Raw genomic sequence first — 25,425 nt, 5'->3', positions numbered from 1 at the left:
TTTAAGACTGAGATGGCAGGCCTGAGGAGATGGCTCTATGGTTAAGAGTGGTTAACCAGGATTCAGTTCCCAGCACCTCCATGAAGCCTCACAACTGCCTATGACATCAGCTGCAGGGGATCTGATGCCCTCTTCCAGCCTTTGAGGATAACTACATGCATATATAAAAACTTGGTCAAGTACATTCACATGAAAATAATAAATATAGACATTAAAAGGAAGGAAGGAAGAAAGGAAGAAAGGAAGAAAGGAAGGAAGGAAGGAAGGAAGGAAGGAAGGAAGGAAGGAATAATGAACAGAAAACTGCTAAGGATAAGACCCGTAGGCATAACGGGCAAGTAGATACTCACATCCCAAGCAGGGCAGAACAGGACAGTGCAAACCATCATTGAACTGCTGAGAAGACAGCACAGCTGAAAATTTATGAATGGCTGCCAGATCTCACAGCAGATGCCTCTAAAATGACTACTGCTCTAATGCTCCTCATGAAACTGAGACAGAGATTGCAAGTTCAAGGCCAGACCTAGAGCCTACACAGTAAGCTCCAGCTAGCTGTACAACTCAGTGAGACTTTCTGCCAGAAGCTAAAAGACAGACAGACAGGCAGACAGACAGACAGGCAGGCAGGCAGGCAGACAATGAGGACTAAAGATATATCTCACCAGTAGGTTGGTTGCCCAGCATATACTAGGTCCTGGTGGTTCAGCACCCAATCTCACATTTAAACATTAAATTATGTCTTGCTTGCTATGTTACAAAATTGCTCAATTAGTATTTCCACCTCATATTTTAACATTTGTAACTGAAGCATCATAAGGAGAAATGGCAGATAAAGGGGACTATTATACAGAAAAGGAAAAGAAGTACTCTCTACTACTCTCTGAATGTTTCCAAATAAGATGAATCAAAACGACAGCTAACACTCGCAGTGCTTATAAAGTGCCAAGAACTTCTGATTCACTTAATGAATCTCTAAACTATTAAAACAAAAACATCAAACAAACTAACAAACAAAAAACAATAAAAACAATGAAAACACTGAAACATTCAGCAGGACATAGATAGTATCCTAAAAGATACAGATATAGGAAAGGACTTTTTGAATAAGACACTAATGGCCCAGGAATTAAGACCAATAGTTGACCAAAAGTACTTCACAGAACTAAATTTCTGTAAAATGAATGAAGCATGCAAGTCAATGAAGAGGAAGCTCAGATGTACAGGGAGAGGGAGAGGATCGTTGCCAGGTATATTGTTAACAAAGGATTAATATCCATAATATATTAAAAAAACTCCATAAACAAATTGTCCAAAAGACCAAAAAAATCCAATTAAGAATGACCTAGGGATCTGAACAGAGTTCTCAAAATAATAAATATCAATGGATACATGTTCAACATCCTTAGCAACTAGGACGATTCAAGTTAAAAGTGTTTTGTAAGTTCATTTTCTCCCAGTTAGAATGGCTAAGATCAAGACAGAGAGGCAGACAGATAGATGGATGTGTGGGTAGATGATAGATAGATGATAGATTGATAGATGATAGATATTCTGGAGAGGATGTAGGGAAAGTGGAACCTTCACCCTTTGTCAGTAAGATTGTAAGCTGGTATAGACACTGTGGAAATCAGTGCAGCAAAGTCTACTGGATGTATCTAGTAGATCTAGTGTCTAACCCAGCTATACCATTACTTGGCATAGTCCCCAAAGACTCAGCATCCTACTCCATAGACTTGCTCAGTCATGCTCATTGCCATTCTATTCACAATAGCTAGGAAATGAAAACAGCCCTAAAGACAAGAGAGCAACCCTGAATGATCACACCAGGTGGTATGAGTAAGTGTATGTACATACATACACATGACAATTGTGACTAAAATGCAAAATATTACAGATTTGAAAAGGAACGAGGAGGGAAGGAGGGATGAGGGGATGGGGGTGGGGTAAGCACAGCATTCACATATGAAACTATCAAGAAGTCAAATTTTTATAATCTGACCGTGGATAGATACTTAAACACTTTGAAAACAGGAGGAATTGAAGCAGAAAGGGGTTCTTCTGGCTCCAGATCATCCAGTTGATAAAAGTTAGAGTAACAATTCAGACTGTACAATTATGGGCACAGTTATGGAAAGGAGTTTCTTTAACACCCTGGATATGAACAGTCTCGCAGATGTGTTACAGGCTCTGGGAACTGGTATAGTCCCTGGCCCTTCCATGGGGCTGAGACTGCTCATACCTTCTCTGCAGAAGACAGAACATATATTGCAAAGTATACTTCGGATAGCTAGATAAACAGAGGCAATTTTTTGGTTACCTTATACTATAGTTCAATCTCCTATGGCAAGTGCATATAGTCTAACAAACCATTTGAAAAGAGATGATATCTATTAGTAACAATAAGAAAAAGAAGGAAATTACTGCCCGAAGCAGTTAATGTAACTGTGTGACATACTGCTCCAAGCTATCACCAAGGGATAATATCATTAGCTCCACCAAGCATACACCAACACTTAATACAACAACTAGGTTTGTATTGAGAGAGAGAGAGGTGGCGGCAGTATGTAGCCAGGAAATTACACCCATGCAGATACCCACAGACAGCATCTTGATGTGAAAGAGAAAACGAAGCATTAAATATAATTGTGCTAATTTGAAAAGAACATCCCATGTTTCTCAAGGAGAGATTTATCGTTCATTACAAAAACGAGCCCTTCGGCCTCCCAAGAATAAAGTGTCATTTGCTCTCACAAATGGACCATAAAACCTTCTCTGTTTAAGTAGGTTTGGCTCCCTTTGTCAGGCTGACTTCTTAGGGTAGCAAGAATGCCTATGCTTTCAAGCCTCAAATCTATCTAATGCCAGAAAGCAATTGGGAGTCATAGCCCATGGCCCCACGGGAGAACCAGATCTAGCCCTCCACACAAAGGGGCTACTTAGTGATCTGAAGAGCAAGCCAGATGTATAAAGCATTATCCAAGTGTTCATTGGCGCTGCATGCCCAATGTATGCATGCTTAGATGACCATTTAAAAAAAAAAAAAGCTGTGTAAAGCCATCTCTAAATTAACCCCATATTGTCTGCTTAAATATGCAAACTAACTGCGTTCCTCTCACCTGTCACCTGGAATGGCCTATTCTACACTGATTTCTGCTTATCTGGAATAAAACTCACTGGCATTCCCCTAGATCCATTCTCTCCTCTCACAGGAATACTATGAACTACATGGATCACCATGAAAAATGTCACAATCCTCAGTTCCACTTACAGCTGGGTCTGGGCACAAGACTCTCTCTGAGGCAAAAGGATATCTACATGGGAGCTATGTCTATGCCTGGATCATGTTTGTCCTTCTTGTAAACTGGAACACAGATGTGTAGTGACATCATGAGGGACATGGACCAAAAAGGCAGGAAGGAACCCATAGCCCCTGTATGACCTACATTGTGAATCACACAGGAAACCTGGGTGCTCTCTCTGCTCCTGGCCAGACCCTGCCTTTTCACAGTGTCTGGAAACAAGCTTACACTTATCCTAATTAATAAATGTGAAAGCTTCTGGCTGATGTCATTTATTCCAACTTTAATAATAATTTCCTGGTGATATACATATGCTTCTTAGTAGAATAGTCACTTAAGGAGATGAGGCCCTGTGGTGAAAATATGTCTGAGAAGCAAATTTTAATTTCATTTACTTAGAGCTAATTTAAACTTAAGGCAGCATGTGTCTAGATTTTTTTATCAAACACTTCAGTGTCTAAGATATCTAACATGATTAATATACAACTATTAGGAAGACCCATTATCATCAGACTGGCCCATGTTTCAAAGTTTAAGTCTTTGTCATCGTGTTCCAGGATAATTGAAGGTTTCAATCTAGAACTTTCTCAAAACAGAGGTAGGATCAAACTAGGAAGTATTTAGAGATGTGATGCTATTTAATTTTTAATTACGTTATTTTATTTTATGTGTCTGAGTGTTTTGCCTATATGTATCTCTTGGGTGCCTTCTGTCTGGGGGCTTGTAGGGGGGATCAGAAGACAGCATTAGATCTACTGGAACAAAAGTTGTGGATGGTTGTAAGCCATCATGTATGTTCCAGGAACTGAGCTAGTGCCCTCTTTAAAAGCAACATGAACTCTTAAAGGATGAGCCAGAACCCAGCATCAAAGGTACCGATTTTAAAAGGAGACAACAGTATCCATTTGATTGTGAGGCTAACCTTTAATGGCTGAACCATCTCTCTAGTCCTTGCCGCCTGTAGCATCACATAAGCTAGCTGTGGCAGTGCTGGAGAGCTTGCCCTGGTGCAGGGCATAGGAGAGCTGGAAGGCCGAGCAGCTCAGCTACAACCCAGACCTAGATCCATGGCTTTGACTTGGCCCACCTCAACATCTACCTGATCTATGAACTGCCGGGGCATATGAAGAGACAGAGCCTGTATATCCAAAGAGAGTCCAGGTGAGCAGCTAGTATTGATAGTGTAGCAGAAGCCAGAGGCCTAGAAACAGACCAATAACTCAGGGCAATGAACATCTGCAAATAAAGACTTGAGGATACACTGTCACACCCTGCAGCTTCCACAATGAGATGTTTTCGTTGTCATTTGGGTTCTTTATATTTGTCTTTTCTTTTTTCTTTTCTTTTATTTCTATTTTTACTTTTTATTTTCTTCAGGCCGGGAGAGGTTGCAAGAGCAGAGGGCAGATACGAAGGGAAGGGGAGATGGGTGGGATTGAGGCATATGGACTTAAAATTCACAAAGAATCAATAAAAAGTTAATTTTTAAAAGAAGCTGCTGTTTGACAAGGATGCCTAAAGTTCTTTTGTATAATCATATACATATAGTCTTTCATAAAGTAAAGCTCAGCTGATTTTTTTTTGTTAAGAAGAAAAAATGATATGAGCAGAACAATTGATTTACAAAGAAAAAATTACCCCACCAGACAGAGAGCCAGGATATGTGAGCCAATTGGGAGTATCAGGAACATTTTCTACAGAGTGGGCACACAATCCAGGGGTATCTGGAGTATTTTCTATACAGTGTGGGCACACATCATATACAATTCCACTTTGGAGGGGACATTTGTGAAAACACTATAACATTCCAGGAAAACACATATGTTAGGAAGGAGAGCAATGCGATTTGAAACAGTGCTGGAAACAATGTAACTGAGGCTCTCGATGTAACTAAGAAGCAAGCAATCCAAGCTTGGCAGAATGCCCAGAAATCAGAGTCAGCCGCAAACTGCAGGGCAAGACTGACTGCAGAGCAAGACTGACAAACGGAAAATAAAGGGGCAGGCTTGCTGAGATGAGAAGGGAGAGACGGCAGGTGAGATGGGAATGCCAGAGGGGACAAGGGCAGGGCAGAAGAGGAAGACAAGGGGGGAAAGATCATCTGCACAGAGAGAGAAGAAACAAGGCAATGTCCAGCATCAGAAATGTGTCCACAAGTGCCCTCATTCAAGAATTTTACATGGTTTTTAATCCCAAGCTGAGTTTATTAAGTATCTCAACGTATCCAAGGTAGTCTCCATTCCAGAAAGGACTTTTAATGCAATAAAACCACTATTTTCTAGGTCTTGTTCAAAGCTCCAGATGAATCTAGATAGTTATATAGAAAAAGTTCCACTCTTCACATGGTTCACATTCAGTATAGAGCAACAGCAATGACAGGGACAGATGCGCAGCACCATCGCCTTCCTGCGCTTCCAGAGAGCAGAGAGAAGAGATGCATTCCTTCTTGAGAACTTGGACTTGCTTTATCCTCATGCTTCACTTAAGAGAAGCAGCACAACTTGCTGAGTTTTGAAACGTAGAGCTGTTCAAAACTTTTCAAACATTTAGGTTCTGCCGCTCTAAGTTTCAAACTAAGAGAAAAAAAAAGTTTGAAAAGTTTGGAGTCAAAACATAATGGTCCTGAGAGAAGCAAGTGGTGTCCTCACCCTACAGAGTGTTGCCAACTCCCGCAGTGAAGCAGCAGTTTATAAACAACACTCAGGTTCATGGTATGTCATCATGGACCAAGGGCTGGAGCACAAGCTGCACCGTCTCCTTCAATTATGCTACAAGTCAGCTATACAACACCAGTACTGAGAATAGTATCCTATTGAACTCAGGCCTCCCTACCCTGTATTAAGGTCCTGAGAGGATGTCATGGGGTTAGCATCCCATGTAACAGAGTTTATCCCTTTAACACCTTCATCTCTGATCAGTATAATCCTTAAGTAACTGGGACACATTATAATTGTATCAAATCTGCTCGTGCTTCTGAGGTCCAGAAACCAACAGCATTAACTGGGTGTCCACATCCTTAACTCTCAGGAGACCATGATTTCAAGCCAACCTGACCTATATCATGACAGCCTGATCTATATAGTGAGGCTCTCTCCCACAAAGAAAAATGTCTTAAACAGCAAGATTAAAATAATAAATGATTAAATAAGTAGCTGCAACAATACTGGAGCTTCAGTTTGAGAAAATGCATGACCTGGTAGTGTTTGTTATGCATCGGGATTTATACATTTATTGCTTCAACAAACTAAAGTCACTCTAAGCAAATATGAGCATTTGACATGTAAGTCAATCCTGTGACTACTGAATAAGAAACACATATGCCACACAGATAAAATACAGTAGTATATTCCATTGACATGAGGACTCTTGAAAGAACAGGGTTTTCCTTAGTAACATGAAAAGCAGTGAACATTCCATTAATGTACCTTCCAAAGAGCATAGGAAGCTACCAGGAGGCCGCAATCCCACCGCACTGATAGTTCAAATCACACCAATTCTACACCCCTTTGCCTCCCTAGAATATCTAGATTTGCCAGCACACAAGGATACGTTGGACTTTTCTCAGACTTCTCATGCTTGCAAAGGAAACCCCATAGAACCAAACACATTCTTCCTTCCCTTCAACCAAAGGTTGAACCTGAAGGGGTTCTCCCAAAGTGGCAGACCTAGACAGGAACTAAGAAAGGCTCACACGTGATAGCTTCTAGCTGTAAACAAGAATTCCTGATAGCTTCAAGCTGTAAACAGAACAAATTCCTACAACACTGTGGTTCCCTCTCTGGCTTTTCCAAGAATCTAGCATAAGGTATTCAGAGCCCACCTACTGACTTACTAAACCAAGTCAAGAGAAGTGAAGGAAGCACGAGGGAGCATTTGATGATGATTTCAACTTCCCTCCCAACTAACTAGAGCCCTGAGGAGGTTACCTGTCAGCAGGGTTCAAGTTCAGACTCAAGCCCATTGGCTCCTAACCAGCCAAAGTGGCAGCATCATTCCGCAAGCTTCCTCTGTGGTCTATGGGTTCCTAGAGGACATTTTAGCATTTGACTCCTTGTTGGAACTCATGGATTGTATCTAACAAAACAGTGCCTCACACTGGCCCTTACTCTCTTCTCAGCCATGCCTGGAAAACCACTGTTCATTGCTCTCCTGCCCCCCACCCGTCACCCACTCAACTCACAGTCACATCAAATAACAAGTTGTTGAGAACATTCACAGCCTGAGGTCTCACAGGCAGGCTTGAGTCTTCCATGGCCTGTGCCCATTCTGTACAAATGAAATGCCATGGTGATTCAGAGGGCAGACTCAGAAAATGCAGAGGTTGGCACCCAACATGTCTCAATGTTTTTTCAACATAAGGAATCAAGTTTTATGAACAGAAAGCTAAGGAATGTTAAGTAGGATTTCATAAGAAACAAACATTTAACTGAACCCAATGTGACTAGGTCACAATGGGTAATCACATAGAAAATACAGCATGACAGAGGCAGGGTCTAGGAAAAAATACAAGTGTTTATTGATCACTACTTCCCTTGCTTGGCCAACAAGCAAGAGGGAAGGGAGAAAGACATCCCAAAAGAAGACCAGAGAACCAACCTGGCTACAGAGTACAACACAAACAGCCCTGAGGATAAGGTTAAAAACTAATTTATGTTACAAATTGTAGAAGTTGAGGAATGTCTCTAAAGCTTTGGGAATGATAAAAAGAATGGATCTTTGTAGTAGCAATACTAAGATGCTAATAATTTCTTTTTTCAATTAATTCTAAATTTCTCTGTGTCATAGTGACTCTAGGCACAAAATAATTTGATAATCTCTGTGGAGCATTATTTGAGCATAATAAAATGACTAATGAACTAGAATGATCATGAGACTTACATATTAATTTCAAAAAATAAAATAATACATATTAATTTAGAAACAATAGAAATATATTTCATCTTGCTTAATATTTAAGCCCTGCATGTTTCATAAGTCTACTGAATCTGTTCTTGCCATTGGTCCCTCAAATAACAAGTAATAAATAAATCCCCAATTCTCTTAATGACCAGGAATGTAAAATGGTGATTTCAGGTGATAACAACCTTGGCCATCTGCTCCTTCAGTAACTTTCCCTGACTATTCTACTACCAAGTGTGGTGTGGGCTCCATAGATCAGCCTTCGAAGAGTAGTGCATGGCCACCAAAAGGGATCCACACAGGAGTTCCCGACGTGTCTGACTTCAGTTCCCAACTTGAACAAACAGAAGAGATGGATGATGTCCTCTAGTCCTGTCTGCTCTAAGTTCTGAGACACAGCAGCAAAAAAAGTCTACACAGATTCTAAAAAGGTTCCTCAAAATGCAAGAGCGTTGGCTTGTTTGGCTCCTTTGCCAGTTAGCTAGGGCTACTACTGGTTAAGCCAACTTAATGTATGGAGCCTGACTTGATGATGTAGAAAATGAAAGAATTAGACACAGACCCAAGCAAAAAGCCAACACATGCCTCTTAACTATAAGTTAAAGACTCTTCTTTAAGGAAAGCTGGAATTTCCAGAAATAGTTACTCCACGCTAGCACCTGGTTAAGACCAGCCCCCAGAAACACCCTATTTTACATTCTTTTTTCTTCATAATTATATATTTTTGAGATTTTAAAATAATAACATCATTTCCTCCTTCAAGTTCCTTCCTACAGTCCCTCCCAAGTCATACACACAAACTCCCATGGCCTCTTTTCTTAAATTACTGTTACGCATGTATATGTGTAGATACAGGCACAGGTTTATAAATATATGTTCCTAAATATGTAAAGACTGTATACTCATTCTGTAAAATGCTACTTGTATGAGTGCTTAAGGGACTATCTTTGACATCTTGTGTTAAGTCCTTGGTAATCAATTTCCAAGGTAAGTGGAGTACAGATGGTTTATTGGAAAGTACCTTGGCAAAGGCACTTAGGAAAAGCAAGAGGAAAATGCAGATGGGACAAAGGAAAAAGCTAACGGTCACAAGGTATGGTTTGGCCACTTCTATGGAGAAGTATGTACGTAAGATAGCCTCGAAAATGTAGTTCAGTCAACGGATACGACTAAGAGCTACTGGAGATCTGCACCCCGTGAGGCCATGTAATCACACCAGCTCCTAGGGACGTGGACAGAGAACTAGGGAAGGCACCATTAACCTCAAAAGCAATGAAAAGAAGAAACAAATGGGAGCCCAGTGACAAAGAGAGAAGTAGATGAGACGGAAACAGCAGGGCTTGGACCATTTATCTCAGCATGCTGAAATCTGACCATCTGTGTGCCCGTGGTGTGGCATGTCTGTTCGGTGTCTTTGGGATGCAGTTCCTTCATGTAACCTTCTCTGGCTTACTCTCACTCCTGAGACACCCAGGAGCCTGCCCATATTTCATTGATAACTATTGCCTGAGACTATTGTCTTCCATCATCTCCCATCATCTCATGGCCTTCATATAACCATAAAGGCAAAGAACATAGGAAATCTCCAGTGGCATTTGAAATCTACCCTGATTAACTATGCAGGCCCATTTTTTTTTCCCACAGAAAAAAATTTTCTGTGGGAAATGTGCAGAAAATTCCCATCTCTATACTGCAGAGGGCACTCAGCAGGCCTATGATTAAATGAGATTTGCAAGCAGCAACAGGGGGACTTAGGCATTTACAATGAGTATGATTATTCACGTAGTTGTATCTTTATTACCCATGCTCCCCCTTGTGAGGTAATTTTCCTTATTGGAAGTAAGGCAATCTCGAGCAAAGCACTTAAAAATTATCCCTTTCCTGTTTTTATTAGCTGGTATCAAAGAAATGACTATTTGAAGCACAACCAACAGGAGGGAATTGGTTTTTTTATTGCTCAGTTCACATTGTTAGAGCTTTAGAAGTCGAGAAAAGACTCCCCAAGGAAATACTGTCTCTCAAAACACACTTTCAGAGTAATCAACAGGAAAAGTCTCGCAAAGGGAGGGAAACGGAGAAAAATATTAAAACATAATTAAATAAGCAAAGTATATGAAAAATAAAAATTGAAATAGAAGCTGTTCAAGAAAAACATGGCATTGCTTGAAATTTCCTTTCAGAATAGTATGCAGAATATACACTATCCCAAGGGGGCTATGTCATTTTTTTCTGATCAACTTAACAGCAGCTAATCTTTAAAATCAAAACCCAAGGGGTGAGTAAGCTCAGTGGGTAAAGGTGTTCACTGCCAAGCCTGAAACCTACCTGAGTTGGATTCCCAGGACCCACATGGGAGGTAAGGAAAGCCAGCTCTATCAGGTTGTTCACTTCCACGCATACAAGGTAGCAGCAGCAGCACATGAACATGGATACACGCATGAGCAAATAATGTAAAAAAATAATAATAATTAATCAAAACTTGAGAGGGGCTAGGGCAATGGATTAGTGAGTAAAGTAATTGCTATGGAAGTCTACAGGGCAGAGTTTGATTCCCCAGCTCACATGTAAATGCCAGAGAAGCATGATGTCCCATCTGTAATTATAGACAGAGCATAGTCAACAGAAACACAGAGAAAACCGGCTAGAAGACCATCCAATGCATGATCTCTGAGCTCAAAGATCATGTATTAAGAGATCCTGCCGTAAGAGAACTAGCAACTGAAGGAAATGCCAGTCAATTTCTAATCTCCATACATTTGCAAACATACAAACCTGCACACACACACACACACACACACACACACACACACATACACACACACACACACTTGGGCATCTATACACACATAAACAAACATACACAAATGCATATCCATACATTTGCAAAAGGTAAAAAGGATTAAAATGGGAACAATAATCAGCATTAAATATCCCATATGAACATAAATGGATGTGTATACCAGCACTCCAAACAAAAGAATGATGTGTGCAGAATGCATAGGAGAGAAGAACCGTGGACACATGGTTTAACGAATGTGTGCGTGTCCACACGTATCCCGGATACTACCATCTCCACCTTTCTCCTCAATTGACACCTAACAGTGTGAACAGCAGTTAGAAATCATTCACATTACCACAGCGGCAAAACACATCTTTTATAGTTTGTAAAAATTAGAAGCAAAGAAAAAAATGCAAAGCCCTAAGAGGGGTTAGACCCTTTAATCCAAATAGAGACAATATTCAAAAGAAATAGTTTGCTTATTAAATATCAAGTTCAGAAGACATTCCATGATTTATTCAGATTACTATATAAACTCAACTCCCAAGTCAACTGAAACAAATATAAGAAAATTATATAACACTCAATAAAAATATGTACACATACCATTCTTCACAAAGTAACTGTTGATACTACAAATTGGTGAGACTGAAATCATCAATTTGCATTCAATGGTGCTGCTTAAATTACATATTTAATCATGTTTCCCTTTAAACCTCATACTTAGGTTATATTTCCCAGAAGAAGGTATAATTGCATTATTAAAACATCAAGTTCTTAATAGATTTGTGACTCACTCCATGAGATGGAACCCAAAATTGACAGTGATAAGGAGCCCCAGACTAGGTTATGGGCCTAGAGAAAACCTTTCTGCTATTGTTTTGCTAAAGAAACATAGCAATAAAATGTCTCCTAGAGACATATATACTCATAGATCACAGAACTGCTCACACTTTATCAGAGAAACTTCTTGCAGTAGATAGTACTTTAAACAGTGCGCCACAACTGGATAATGTATAGACTGAGAGACTTAGGAGCACTCAGAGGCCTTAAATGGGATGCATTCACCAAACCACTCCCTTCAAGGCTCAAGACTGTGGATGACTCCAAGTAAATATACACACCTTAATTAGCAGGGCAACAGTTTTAGCAGGGTTAGTGGTTTTTGTGGGATTCCTAATGGTGGGAGAGAATGTATCTCTGACTCTTTGGCCTGCTCTTGAGACTCTATTCCTCCTGTTGGGTTGCCTTATCCAGCCTCCACATGAGGGTTCTCGCCTTGTCTTATGGTACCCTCTTTTGTCCTGTTCGAGTGCCCCTCTTGGAGGCCTGCTTTTTTATGAATCAGAAATGGAGGGGGGATGGATATAGGGGAAAGGGGAGATGGGTGGAGGTTGCCAGAACAAAGGAGGGAGGGGAAACTATGGCTGGGATATACTATATTAGAGAATCTATTTTCAGTTGTAATAAAGTACAGTTACAAACTATATCTTCAAAGATATTACCAAAGAAAATGCCATGTTGAAAAAGACTCCTTTTGTACATGCACTAAGAGGGATTGAACTAAGAGCTATGTTTATATTAGGCAAACATTATATTACTGAACTATATAGGCAGTGCAATTTACTTCTTAAGGGTACGTTGATGGTGTTTTTGGAGCCGACACAGGTCAACTATTGCTCTAGATTTATCCTCACTCATTCACTGAACAAACTATAGAGAAAATGTAGTTTGTGAGTAGGGTTATACTCCCCTGTGGTCACAGGCATGGTAGCATGAGCAATGGAGAAACAACAGACCAAAAAATAAAAAATAAAACCAAAACAAACAAACAAAAAAAACTAAAAACAAGCATGAAAACAGAGATTAAGCTATAAGATAGTGAGTGGAAAGTAAAATAATGACAGAGATGAATTTCTACCTAGCAATGAAGAACTGTAATGTCTCTGAGATCGACAGTCTCTCTGTAAGGCTAACCACTGAGACCCTCAATGCCTTCAAAGGCCTCTACAGAATGTGACTATGTGACGTCACTTATAAGGAGACCACAGAGAGTTAGAACTCAAATGATCTTGAGGATCCCAAGTCCTGAGCATATTCTCTGAACTTCCCAGCAATAAAATCTCTGTCTCCAGATTTCCTCTAACAGAGTTTGCAAAGAGGGAGCCTCACCGAGTTTCCTCCTTTACTTTTTCATTTTTTTATTAGATATCTTCTTTATTCACATTTCAAATGTTCTCCCCTTTCCTGGTTTCCCCTCTGAAAACCCCCTATCCCCTCCCCTGGCTCCCCAGCCCACCCACTCCCACTTCCTGGCCCTGGCATTTCCTTTACACTGGGGTATAGAACCTTCACAGGACCAAGGGCCTCTCCTCCCATTGATGACCGACTAGGCCATCCTCTGCTACATATGCAGCTGGAGCCATGAGTCCCACCATGTGTTTTCTTTGGTTGGTGATTGAGTCCCTGGGAGCTCTGGGGATACTGGTTAGTTCATATTGTTGTTCTTCCTATGGGGCTGCAAACCCCTTCAGCTTCGTGGATACTTTCTCTAGCTCCTTCACTGGGGACCCTGTGCTCAGTCTAACTGATGGCTGTGAGCATCCACTTCTGTAACACTAGTGAATAATGTCACTCTGTCACTATCATTCGTCTACCAACAATTCGCTCCTCAAGATAATCAGTCCAAGATGACTGTGAGGACAGCGACTTTCCTACTTCTAGACACCTATAAATCTAAAGGATTCCTATGCTGAGGGGTAAGCCAGTCCCAAGATTATGGGACAGCAATTAAAAATGGCACCAAGAGTTCCTAGCAGTAACCATCTGGTATGGTTACATCGTTGTTCTTATAGCAACTAAAAAAGAGAAATAGTATAAAGGACAATACACTAAATTTAGCATCAGCAAGATCTCATCTTCATTGTTTCATTGTTGAGTGATTGAATCTGCTAAGGCCCAAGTTTCCTTGCTTCTAGACTAGAGACCACAGTAGATGCAGTCCCTCTGATATAAAATGATATTAACTTCTAAAACCCTTTATTATTTACAAAGAAATTTCGAAGGCTTAATGATGAAGAAGCCTCCCAGGTCTGGCAAAAACAGAAGGACAAGCTCCCAAATACATGTCAGGATAAATCCCCATATTAAATGCTGCTCAGGGTCTGTAGCTCTTAGGCCAGAGGGAAACATAAGAGATGAGTTCCACAGTATTTACAGAGGAAAGAAAATTAAGCACATTTCACAGCCTTCTATTGGCTATTGCTTTATGAGCGGCTACAAAGGTCATCCCAAGTAAAAGACTATCTCAGGACAAAGATCAATTAAAATTAACCATGCTCTGGGGAAGCTAGGGGACAACCTCTCTGCTTTACAGTCTGCAGACTCCAAGGAACGTGCTAATTATTTTATATGCTAACATTATTAGATACTAGATAGTCTGCCAATTTGTCAGCAGATTGACTCCTAATGAGCAGTTAATCTGCCCTTTGCTGAGCCACACAACGTTGAATAAATGCTGCCTTCAGAATAGGTCTTTCATGTTTTGATCAGCTACTCCACAAAACCACCACTCTTTCCCCCACTTCTTCGTCACCGAGGTTCTTTGAAACAATAAGTAATACAAAGGCCGAAAGGGTTTTGGCTGCCACCGAAGTATTAAGACCATGAGCAAAGTGACAGGAAGCAGGGGCTCCAGGACAGCCATGGGTTCCATGCATGGCGCCACCAGTCCCTCACCTGCTGTGTGCCCAGGGACTAACAACTTCCAAACTTGTATGTTTATGAAATGGGAATACAAGTGTCTCCTCACTGGCTGCCTGAGAACTGTAGAATGGGTGTGTAACATGCCCAGAGAGGGTTATAGTGACTAGTAAGCACCCAGGACCTGTTATTGGGTTTATTTAATTGTCTACTTACTTGCTTACTTATTTTTAAGGCAGGATCATGCTCATTCCATAGTCATCGCTAGCCTGGAATTCACCATGCAGCCCAGGCTGGCCCTGAACTCATGTCGATCCTTCCATTTTAGTTTATGGGGCACCGGGATGACAAGTAGGTAACTCCATGCCCTGTTTTTCTTTCACAACTTTTAATACAATGATTTGCCAATCCCCAAACCTCCCTAATGTGTGTTAATCATTTTGGTTTGCAAGCAAAGTTTTCCTAAGAAAGAAAAAAGTAAATAGAACAGAAATTCTGTTTTCAACATTAGATTCTGTTTCCTGTTAACCTCGTTTTATTGACGTCCTCATTTACTTCTTAAACGTTTTTTCTTTCTCTCCATCACCTCCTTCTCTTCCCAGAACATCAACTGTGAACACACCTGACAGTTGGAATGGGCAAAGCTTTCCCTTCATTATGGACTTGGCTAAGATGTTCCCCAGATATGACCCAAGAATCCAGATGACCCAAAAGGTTCAAGTACATATGTAAGCTACCTTTTCCTGACTTTACCATCTTGCCAAAAAGTGGCTTACATGCTGCAAAAAGGTCAATCCACAAGTCTGAGAGAAATGCCTGAGTTTTTTTTTTTTTCTAGAAATTCTGATTGTCTTTCCACTCTTACATGTGCTCTGAAAATGCAGCACAGGAATTTACCACAGAAAGGGTAGCAAAAAAAAAAAAAAAAAAAAAAAAAAAACAAGTTTTAATAACATTTCTACACATTGCTCAAGGCTTCTAAAGTTACAATTATGAGTTCATGCAGTGTGAGCAACTGTTTTTCATTTGTTACTGGTTGAAGAATTTAAATAGGAATTGATAGAATGAGCCCGTCAAATGCACAACCTAATAGAGATTTACGGCTCCAGAAACAGTCCGCGATACTTCAACCGTGGAACAGATAAAATGTTGACCATGAGTTTATATTTCATTACCGAGGAAAATTCAGAGATGGTTAGTGATTATTCATGTCATGAGTTTTAAAGCTATACCTCTTTAGGGTATTAGCTAGCATGCTTTGAAAGTCTCCACTCTAAGGCTTTCCTTTGCCCTTGTTGAAGCACATGGGTTTGAGAAGCTCCCAGCCTGTCCAGGCATCTCTGCCCCTTCGCTGAAGCATGCCAAGGGTCTCACTTATAAGGAACTCACAGGAATCAGTGACTATGAACTAACCCATTTGAGAAATGGAACTAGAAGACTAGAACAGGGAGGGGGATTGCACAGTGGGTAAGAATGCAAATTGCTCTTTCCGAGAACTCAAGTTTAGTTCCAAACAACCATGTCAGGTGGCTCAAAATTGCCAGTACCTCTGGCTCCAGGAGATCCAATGCCCTCTTTTGCCTCTAGGGGCACTGTACACGTGGGGCAGGGCGTGGGGGGGAGGAGAGAGAGAGAGAGAGAGAGAGAGAGAGAGAGAGAGAGAGAGAGAGAGAGAGAGAGAGAGCGCTTTGTTAAAAACCTTTCTTTAGAGATCTTAAGGTATCACTCCTCCAAGCAAGAAGCTTTGTTTTAACCATTTATTTTTAGAAGACATAGATGTTTTGTAGGCACTTCAGGCATTGCTGACATAGGCAAAGGCTGTCATCATTTAGAGTGTACCCCTGACTTCTCAGTGACTCACATCTAGTATATTTGAAAGATAAGGTCCTTCTGGGAATCTACACTTGTTGTCCTGTTTGGCTACTAGTTTAGAGAGAGTTAAAATGTATTGTGTCCCCTGAAAATTCCAAATACTGAAATTTGATCCCCATTACCAGACATCAAGAAGAGAAAAGCTTAAATGTCAAGGCTTTGGAAAGCAACAAGGAACAGATTGGTTCAGATGGTCCTCTGCCCCTCAGTTCTGGAGCCTTTATGAGAGAGGCCTGAACATGTTCTCAGACCACACCACTTAGCTCTTGGTATGGGGCAGTTTGCAGAAGCATCATCAGTAGATATAAGCCTTTAGACCACAACTGTGAGCTCCAATACACTTCATCTTCTCATAAGCACCAAGCCACATGTATTTCATTTAATAACAAAATATAAACCAAAAATTAAAATAAAAATGAGCCTTGTATATATCTCATAGAACTCAAACTTTCTTGCACCAAGTCTCATCCCACTGAGAGATCAGTATGATCAGGGAGAAGTCTGAATTTCTAAACTAAACTAAGAGAAAACGAGCTGCACTTCAGAACAAGTTTGACTGAGGCTGAGTTTACTACCACGTAGAAGAAAGAAAGGCGGCCCTGGTGACTCCCAGAAGCCACCAGGATGCCCAAGTTACTCCTAGCTTCCTGAAAAGCATGCCTTCTGTGTATTTCTAATTAGTTGGTAACTTTTGATTAAATGTTAGCAATTGATAATATCAACTTTAAAGTCTCATATACTAAGGTCAAATGCTGACTTGAGATGTCACTGTGAATACAATCAAAAGACCTGTCTCATGTTTAGGAGCCCTTTGTGTTATATAATGGGGGTGATAAAAATTAACCCAGAAGAGGTGAAAGGAGTGCTTTTTAAAAATATGTTCTTAATTGAAATAGAATTATATCACTTTCCCCTTACTTTCCTCCCTCCAGACTCTCCCAGCTAGCTCTCTCATGCCTCCTCCTAGTACATAGTCTTTTCTTCTTTGGTTATTATTGTTGCATATATAATCACACACACACACACACGGTGGTAAGTCCATCTGTGTTGTTTGTATGAATATGGTCTCAGGGCTGACCACTCTGCATCAGATAACCAATGCGGGGCTCATCCCTGGAAGAAGCTCACCCTGTCCCAGCTCCGTCAGACATGACAGCATGTGGCAGAATGCTTGCTAGGGGATTGACTCAAAACTCTCCACACCACACCCCTCAGTGTGGTCACCTTGCAAGGAGTGGATCCTCCGGCTTCCCAGGCAGGACGGCTTCAACTACGACACAGGACTTCTTCCATAAATGAAGCCAAACCTAACTTCCTATAGCTTCCATACATCATGAGTACACTGAAACTTGAATTTCATCAAGGCACCTCTTTGGGCATGACATTTAATGTGTGAGGATTCTAAGCTCCATTAAGGAAGCTCTCACCTTTCACTGGGAGAATACATTGACCAGACTTTATTCTAGTACTAGAACATATATACCACCTTGAGAAGTGTCTACTACTCCAACAGGTAACCAAAACCCAGAGATAACAGGAGATACGGGATAAAGGCAGGGCAATTCTTAAGTACTCAAAATCGATTGTTGATATGTTCTCGTTAGTGGTACAAAGAGTTAAAACAGAGCTGAAAGAGTTGATTCTCAACGTGGAAAGAAAGCCACCTCTCTTTTTACATCTTTATTTTAAATGTGCAAAAAAAAAAAAAAAAAAATCTCCAATTCTCTCCAACTACTGCTCACCGTAGACCAAACATGGTATTGTCAGCAGCACAGCACCAGATGCTTTTACTTTAACCAAACCCTGCAATACTATCCTTTCTCTGCTGATTTGCATCACGATGGAATTCTTTGCTGCAGGCAAAAGATGAAAACCGGGCTTCTATCTCAGAGATATAGTTACATTTAGAGTACTCCTAAGCCAACATTCACCATTCTGATACACAAGCAAAGACATGTAAGATAGGACTTTTGAGGAATGCACAAATAGGCTAAACCTACTAAGCAGAGAATCTAGGCAAATTCTATATCCAGTAGTCTATCTGAAGCAGCTACTATACAATACTGGCAATGTTGCCCTCTCAGCAGAGTAAAAGACTCTGATACCATAGACCCCCAAAATACACATGTTGAAATTTAATTACAATGCGTTAGTATTAGGAAATGAAACCAATGTCTATCTGTGTAGGAAAAACCCTGTAGATAGATTTGTGTACTTTTAAGAGAAGAGATAGCCTCGAAAGACCTCTTTCCTCAATGACCTCCCTAGGGTACAAGGAGAAGCTGGGATGTGTAGCCTGGATAGGTGGTTCTCAACAGAAACTGGGTGTGCAGGCATGCTGGTTGCTGTCTTACTTTCAGACCCTAAAACTGGGAGAAATAACTTTCTACAGTTTATAGCCCACACATGTATGACACTTGGTGCTTGGGACGCTAGCGACAGGGCAGCAATTTTAAAGAGCAATAGCCTACATGGATCCTCAAAGCTCAGTGCCCAACTTTCTGCAAGTCTTGATATCAAGTCCAACTTTTCAATGTGGTCACATGACAATTCACTAAAGCTACACCTTGTCTCAGCCTGCCAGATTTCTCATGCATAGACTTTAGCCCCATAGAGCAAACCACAGGGCTTCTCTGCTACCTGTCCCTCTTTGCACCCTTTTGCATCTTTTGCACCTTACAAAGTCATAAGAGTTCCTAGTACATGGCAACAAGGAAAATGTCAACATCTATTACCTGACAAAAATCAATGACTCTGGGATTGGTCAGTATTACTGTAAGATGGATACTATCTATCTTACAGAAAGGCCCTGATTTTTTTAAAAAACTACTTATTTGTTTATTTATTTATTATTTTCTGCATATGAGTACACCACCATTGCTCTCTTCAGACACATCAGAAGAGGGCATCATATCCCATTCCCAATGGTTGTGAGCCAAAATGTAGTTGCTGGGAATTGAACTCAGGACCTCTAGAAGAGCAGCCAGTGCTCCTAACCGCTAACACATCTTTCCAGCCTTCATGGTCCTGATTTTGTTCGCTGGTAAAGTGAGGCACATAGGCCACTGTTCCCCTTAGGATTACCTCATGAATAAAGTGAGACAATGCATGCCAAGTGCTTAAAATCATGAACAGATACAGCAGACTTTTGGTAAGTGTTAATTGCCTTTATTGTTATTTCAAGATTCATTTCCCAGTTGGTGATGGATTTGTGAGAATTTACACCCTCAAGCAACCAGCTCTCCTCTTCTGAAGGCACAGCTCCAAGATGGTGAAAAGGCCCCACTAGAACCAAAAGCTACCAAGGGTCAATCCCCAGGGCTGTGGCCTCTCTACCTCCAGTTCAACAAGACCTAGGGCTTTGCAAAGGAGCTGTTAATAGGGTGAGTGCTACTGTCTCTGAACTGTGCAAGTAGAATAAACATAGCACTGAAACCTTAAAAGGCAGAGAAAGCAGCTCCCCTCTTCCTACTTGAACTGAGATTTGTTTCTTTGGCTTAACTAAAGTCAAAGCTAATAGTTCTAATGTCTTTGAATCTCCCAACTCATTCTTCATATTTCTCTACATACGCTGTATACTTTCTGAAACCAGATAAAGAGGAAAAAAATAGTCTCTCATGAAAGAATTTACCAGAACATACTAATCATTTAGACATTGGCTTATGTTTCTAGAAAGCTAAAGATTAAGAGTGGAAGTCCCTCCCCCGCCCCTGGAGCAAAATCCAAGGCCAGCCTAAAGGCAGAGTATTAATCTAAATATTCACTAAGAACTTAGGGAAAGAAAACACTTTAAAAATCACTCATTATGGATTCACAGCTATCTTTGATCTAAAAAGGATGGCTTCTCTGCCTTTTGGCTAAGATCAAGTGTGATCTAAAAAGGAGCAAAGATTTAGGGACCAGAATTGCCAGGACAAATGGGAATGACATTGAACAAGATAGAGCAAGGGGTATTTATTGGTTTCCTAGCAGTTAAGTCTTTGCTTGACTATTAATTATAACAAGGCTCCACGAGGCTAATCTTCTCTAAGTGGTCCATGAAAAGACATCAAGAAAGCAAAATGAATGGCTACACAGTTAGGGAAGAGATAAGGGCAAACCCCATTAGTGACAATGTTTCTCTTTACTTTGGAAAAGAAATACCCTAGGAGGTGAAGTTTGAATTAAGTAGCAAATTCCCAAGTGCATGCTCTATTTTATCACATGAACATCTAAAGACTGTAATGCACACAATGTATGATGAGTATGTAGTCCCAGAAGAATCCAAAACCACCACTCTGACAGTCTTCCAAGCAATGTTAACCCTGCCCTCCCCCCCATTCTGGGGTGACAGAAAGGTATAAGGTGTTGTCCCATTGCACATCCTAAGGTCATCTTACAATGACATTTTGAAGTGATATAATGTTTTTTCCCAGGGGAAAGTAATATCATCCACAAAATATTGAAAGTTAAACTTTCCAATAATTCAACAATATTTGCAATATACAAAGCTTGTTCATACACTGTCAACTGCCAGGAACTATAGAAATATATACTTGTAGCTTTGAAGCCTACACAAACACCATATAATTGACATATAATTGAACACATTCAACACAGTCTATGTATAAACACTCATTAACAAGGCCCCCTTTATGCTTGAAATCTACTATACCTAAATTGCACTGAATTTAGAAGATTATCTTGATTCTCAGTCTCCTTTGATAATAGATAAAATTGGTAGGGATAGCATTCACTTTCTTTTGAATTTGATACTTTGAATAAGAAAGATGGCACATGATATTCTAACAGTCATCTGTGTGGATTTTTATCATGCCATAGTACAGCTTTATTTACTATGCCCAATTATATATAAAAGCCTATTGAAAGGGACCACAGTACAACAGAGGAAGGAAGAGGAGAAAGGAGATCTGAGATCATGCTACTTGGGTTTCTCTATTTTCTTTCTCGTCGATCACAGAGGAATCTTGACTCATCTAAAAGGACTTGATGAAAACTAAACACAGTGTGGCTCTCCAGCCAAAACTCACAAACGTTCCCATTGGCCTCCACTGATCAGCTGAGCACAAGGGATTTTTTTTCACTCCTCCCTCCCCCCAATAAAAAGTCCACAGTGTATCTAAATCTGATCCCAGTAAGATCTGACTTGAGCTGAAGTGAAAATGCAGAGGTAGCATTTATGGGTAACAGCTGGAGAGTATTAGTTCCCTGTCTATCCCTTTCTCTCCCGAGGGTTGAAAATTCTGCTGTTCAGACAGGAAGTTGTCATATACCACACACTGTATGATACGATATGCTGGGGTGTAAGCGCACATTACAGAGGACTGGGAGATCCCTGAGTTGCTTTGGTTGGTGAGTCACAGTGACGATCTTGTACCTCTCAGGCCCTCCTCCCTCCTCCAGCATCATCAAATCCAGGATTGACAGGTATGCTGAAAGTTATCGAACACCCTTTGAATAACTCCAAGTTAGAACATTTCATTGTTTGTCTCCCCACACATTTTAAAAACATTAACTTCAATACCTTCTGAGTGTGAGTGGCCAAGACTCTCCAATAATCTTTTTTTTGGCCCATTTTCACACTTGCTGTCTAAAAAGATTAACATTTCTTTCAAATATTTCTCTCATGTATTTGCCCAGGACAAAACTATTATATATGCATGTATATGTCTGTCTATGTACAAAAAAATATATGGGTGGAATTCAAATCATGATAGTCTGGAAATGAATGATTTTTTTAATTGAGTGGATTTTTCTAGGGTTTGCTTTTAGTATAAGTTTTACAAAGTAGCTCAGAAGTAAACACAGATACAAACAGGGAGAGACGCCCCTACATTCTGTAACTATGGCTCCAAGTTTTGGACAGGCTGATAAGCCGTTCCTTAACACCAGATGCTGAATAGCTATTCTGCATTCCTACCAGTCTGAAAGGGCTCTTCCCTCCTTTGTAACTGCCTGTACTCTGGGGAAAGGCTGGAAAGCCAACCCAGTCTCCTCACTCCTTTCAACCAGATTCACTCGATACAGACCTTAACTCTTGAACTGTAGAAAATGTCTTTGCTTTGTGCATATCGGGGACATGCTGTTAATCACAGGGGTTAAAACACTACTGGTATTATGCAAAGCGGGGGAGGCGGGACTGAGGAGGCAACCCACACATCCATCATCCCTTTAGGAGTAGGCGGAGTTTAAAGTTTCCCCCAACTTCCAAGTTCTCACTTGACAGGCAATATTTCTGTGCAATTTCCAGCCCCGAGTAACAGATGGTGCTCTGCCTGTCTTGAGCCTCGAGAGAGCCCAGACAAAGCTCCCAGCCACTCCACGCCTCGCGGGACCCATAGGTGGTTAGTTTCACAGACCTGTCAGACCAGGGCAGTTAGCAAAGAATGGAAGCTTAACTTCTTCCCGAAGTTTTTTTCCTGATAGGAGGAAGTCCAGAGGACTAAAGCACAAAAAAGGCCTGGGAAAGTTCTGACTGCTTCAATTCTCTGCCAAACCGTCACCTAGACCAAGGTGCGCAGAGAAGGAAAAGCTGGGGCACACGTGTTCAGAAACACAGCAGAAATGCAACTTGAGCAGTCCTAAAGACAACCTGGAAAATTGATTAAGAGACCCCAGTGGTGGAAAGGCACGTCCAGGTACCAGAGACTGGATCACGCAGAGCCCAAAGGAAAGCCGGCTACCCCAACGTCACCAAAGTAGGGTGCGCCTGAGCTGTGTGCAAGAGGAAAGGGAGGGGGCGCGATCCGGGAGTCGGGGGAGGGGGTACGTTCGGCCCACTCACCCTCACTGCCGTACTGTTTGCCATTGTTCGCGCCCATCCTGTCGCCGTCATGCCCGCCTCCTCCCTGGACACTGCATAGCTGGGGCGCACCTCCCAGGCGGCGGGGCAGAGGAAAGCGGGCAGGACCGGACCCTTAGCTGCACATGCCCCTTCCAACGGCCGATCTGGGCTTGGGGGTCCGCAGTGCTCTGCGACCGGAGGGGTGGTGCTAGGTCCGCTCCTGGCACCCCCGAGGGTGGCGAGCCAGCTCCAGGGCAACCACCGGGGCTCTCAGATTCCGCGCTCCGGGCGAGTGGGAGCAGCGCGACGCACAGCCCGCGCCCGGGTGCCGCCCCTAGACTCGCCGCTCCACCGCCGCGGGGTCCCCATGCGCCTCCGCGGTCCCCAGCCGTGCGAGCCGAGCCGCGCCTGCCCCGGGCTGTCCGTCTCCTCGGCCTCCGCCTCCGCCCTGCGCCCCCGTGCGTCCGCGGCTTCCCCGGGGAGGGCGCGGCGGCCACTTGTTGCGGTGCCCCGAGTGAGCAGAGACTTGTGGCCCGGCGCTGCTCGCCTGCGGGCCGGACTTTTGTTAGCGCCAGGCGCCTCCTCTCGCCGCCCAGCGTCAATCACAGCTGGAGCCCCCGGGAGGAAGGCCGGCCCGGAGATGCGCGGCCTTTTAAAGGGGCAGCACGCCTTTTCCGGGCTCCGGCTCCCTGTCCCCGCCAGGGCTCCGGCTGTCCGTGCCACTCGCGAACCCTCCGGCGTAAAGGACCGTGCTGCGCGCTGTGTTTTACTATTGTTGTTCTGTGGACTGTGGGCTTCAAGACGTCCTTCGAATTCCCCTGGAGTTGTCTACCAAAAAAAAAAAAAAAAAAAAAAAAAAAAAAAATGGCACATTTGTGACGTTTACTAGAAACATGCAGTCAGTGTCCGGTTCTGGTACCTGTGCTGGCAATCTCCAGCGGCTCCTTGGGTTTGGGGGCTAACGCGAGGAATGGAGGAGGGGTAAGGAAAACTTGAGAGGAACTTTGCAGGGAGTGGTCTCTGGAGAGCAAAGACATTCCCCGCCCTGAGAAGGAGGTTTCCTGGCTCTGAAGTTTTGAAAGCTTCCGAGACACGACTTTTTTTCCCTCCTCATTTTTTTATTTATTTTTCTTCTTGTAGTTAATGCTATCTTTTATTTAGTAACTTACTACTTCGTTTGGAGATTTACGTGGCGTTTGCAAAGCCCCCTCCTCCTTTAAATCGCCCTTTGGTGTTCCTTCCATTAAATGGGGAAAAAAAAAATCTTAATGTTCTACTCCATTTCTATGTAAGTGCCTAGAAAGTCTCACTGAAGATCAGAACGTTGTTCACGCAGATTTTTTTTTGGTGGTGAAACGAACACGCAGCAGTTTCTCCTTACAGATGTTGTAAATTAAATTAAAGCTTAGTGATATGTTTATCTTTATATATACATAATTCTTGAATAGAAATCCAGGAGTTAGTAAACAAAGGCTTCTTATGAGATGATTTGACTTCTTGTAAATTCTCCTTAGATGAGTTCCTACAATGCTCTTCATTAAAGATAAAACATTATGTTTCAAACTTTAAAATCTATCCTTAACCATGCAGATACCATATTCTTAAGTAAACGTGTAAATGTTCAAAGATAGAACAGAATAATTATTGTGTTGGGAGCCTTTTTTGTCTTCTATTCCAAAGCCATGAAAGAATGTTTTACTGTCTTTTAAAATATCTAAACAGTAATGTGTAATTCTTAAACACTTGTCTAATGAGATAAAATTAAAAACATTAAAATTAAAATTAATTTATGATGGGCTTCCTACAAGATTCTGCTAGAAAACACAAAACCAATCTAAAAATGAGTAGACATCAGGGTTGTCTTCCTGCACAAGATTGATTCTGCCTGGTCTTTGGGGTGACTTTGAAAATCTGAGCAATCTGCCTCCACTCCCCATCAAAATTGCTAGGGTTGCAGGCATCTGTCTCCTACCTGGATTTATATGGTGCAAAAGAACAAACCCAGGACTTCATTCATGGAGGGCAAACACTCTCTACCCACCGAGATAATCTACAGCCCTTGGTTCAGGAGATTTCATGTCGCCATTTAA

General features: G+C 41.7%; 1 protein-coding gene across 1 annotated transcript in view; it reads right to left on the bottom strand.

Moving 5' to 3' along the window:
• Fbxl7 (F-box and leucine rich repeat protein 7) overlaps nt 1-23,905 on the bottom strand; it is a 368,035-nt gene extending 344,130 nt beyond the window's left edge. Inside the window, exon 1 of the mRNA XM_021183496.3 lies at nt 23,336-23,905. Within this exon, the coding sequence (XP_021039155.1) occupies nt 23,336-23,372 (37 nt within the window). The 5' untranslated portion in view covers nt 23,373-23,905. The remainder of the gene's footprint in view (nt 1-23,335) is intronic.
• Nucleotides 23,906-25,425: the final 1,520 nt, after the last annotated feature.

Source organism: Mus caroli, unplaced genomic scaffold (genome assembly GCF_978045245.1).
Source record: "Mus caroli unplaced genomic scaffold, Mus_caroli_1 scaffold_16, whole genome shotgun sequence".
Taxonomy (NCBI): domain Eukaryota; kingdom Metazoa; phylum Chordata; class Mammalia; order Rodentia; family Muridae; genus Mus; species Mus caroli.
Note: the sequence above shows the minus strand (reverse complement) of the source record. Positions and strands in the feature narration are given on the sequence as shown.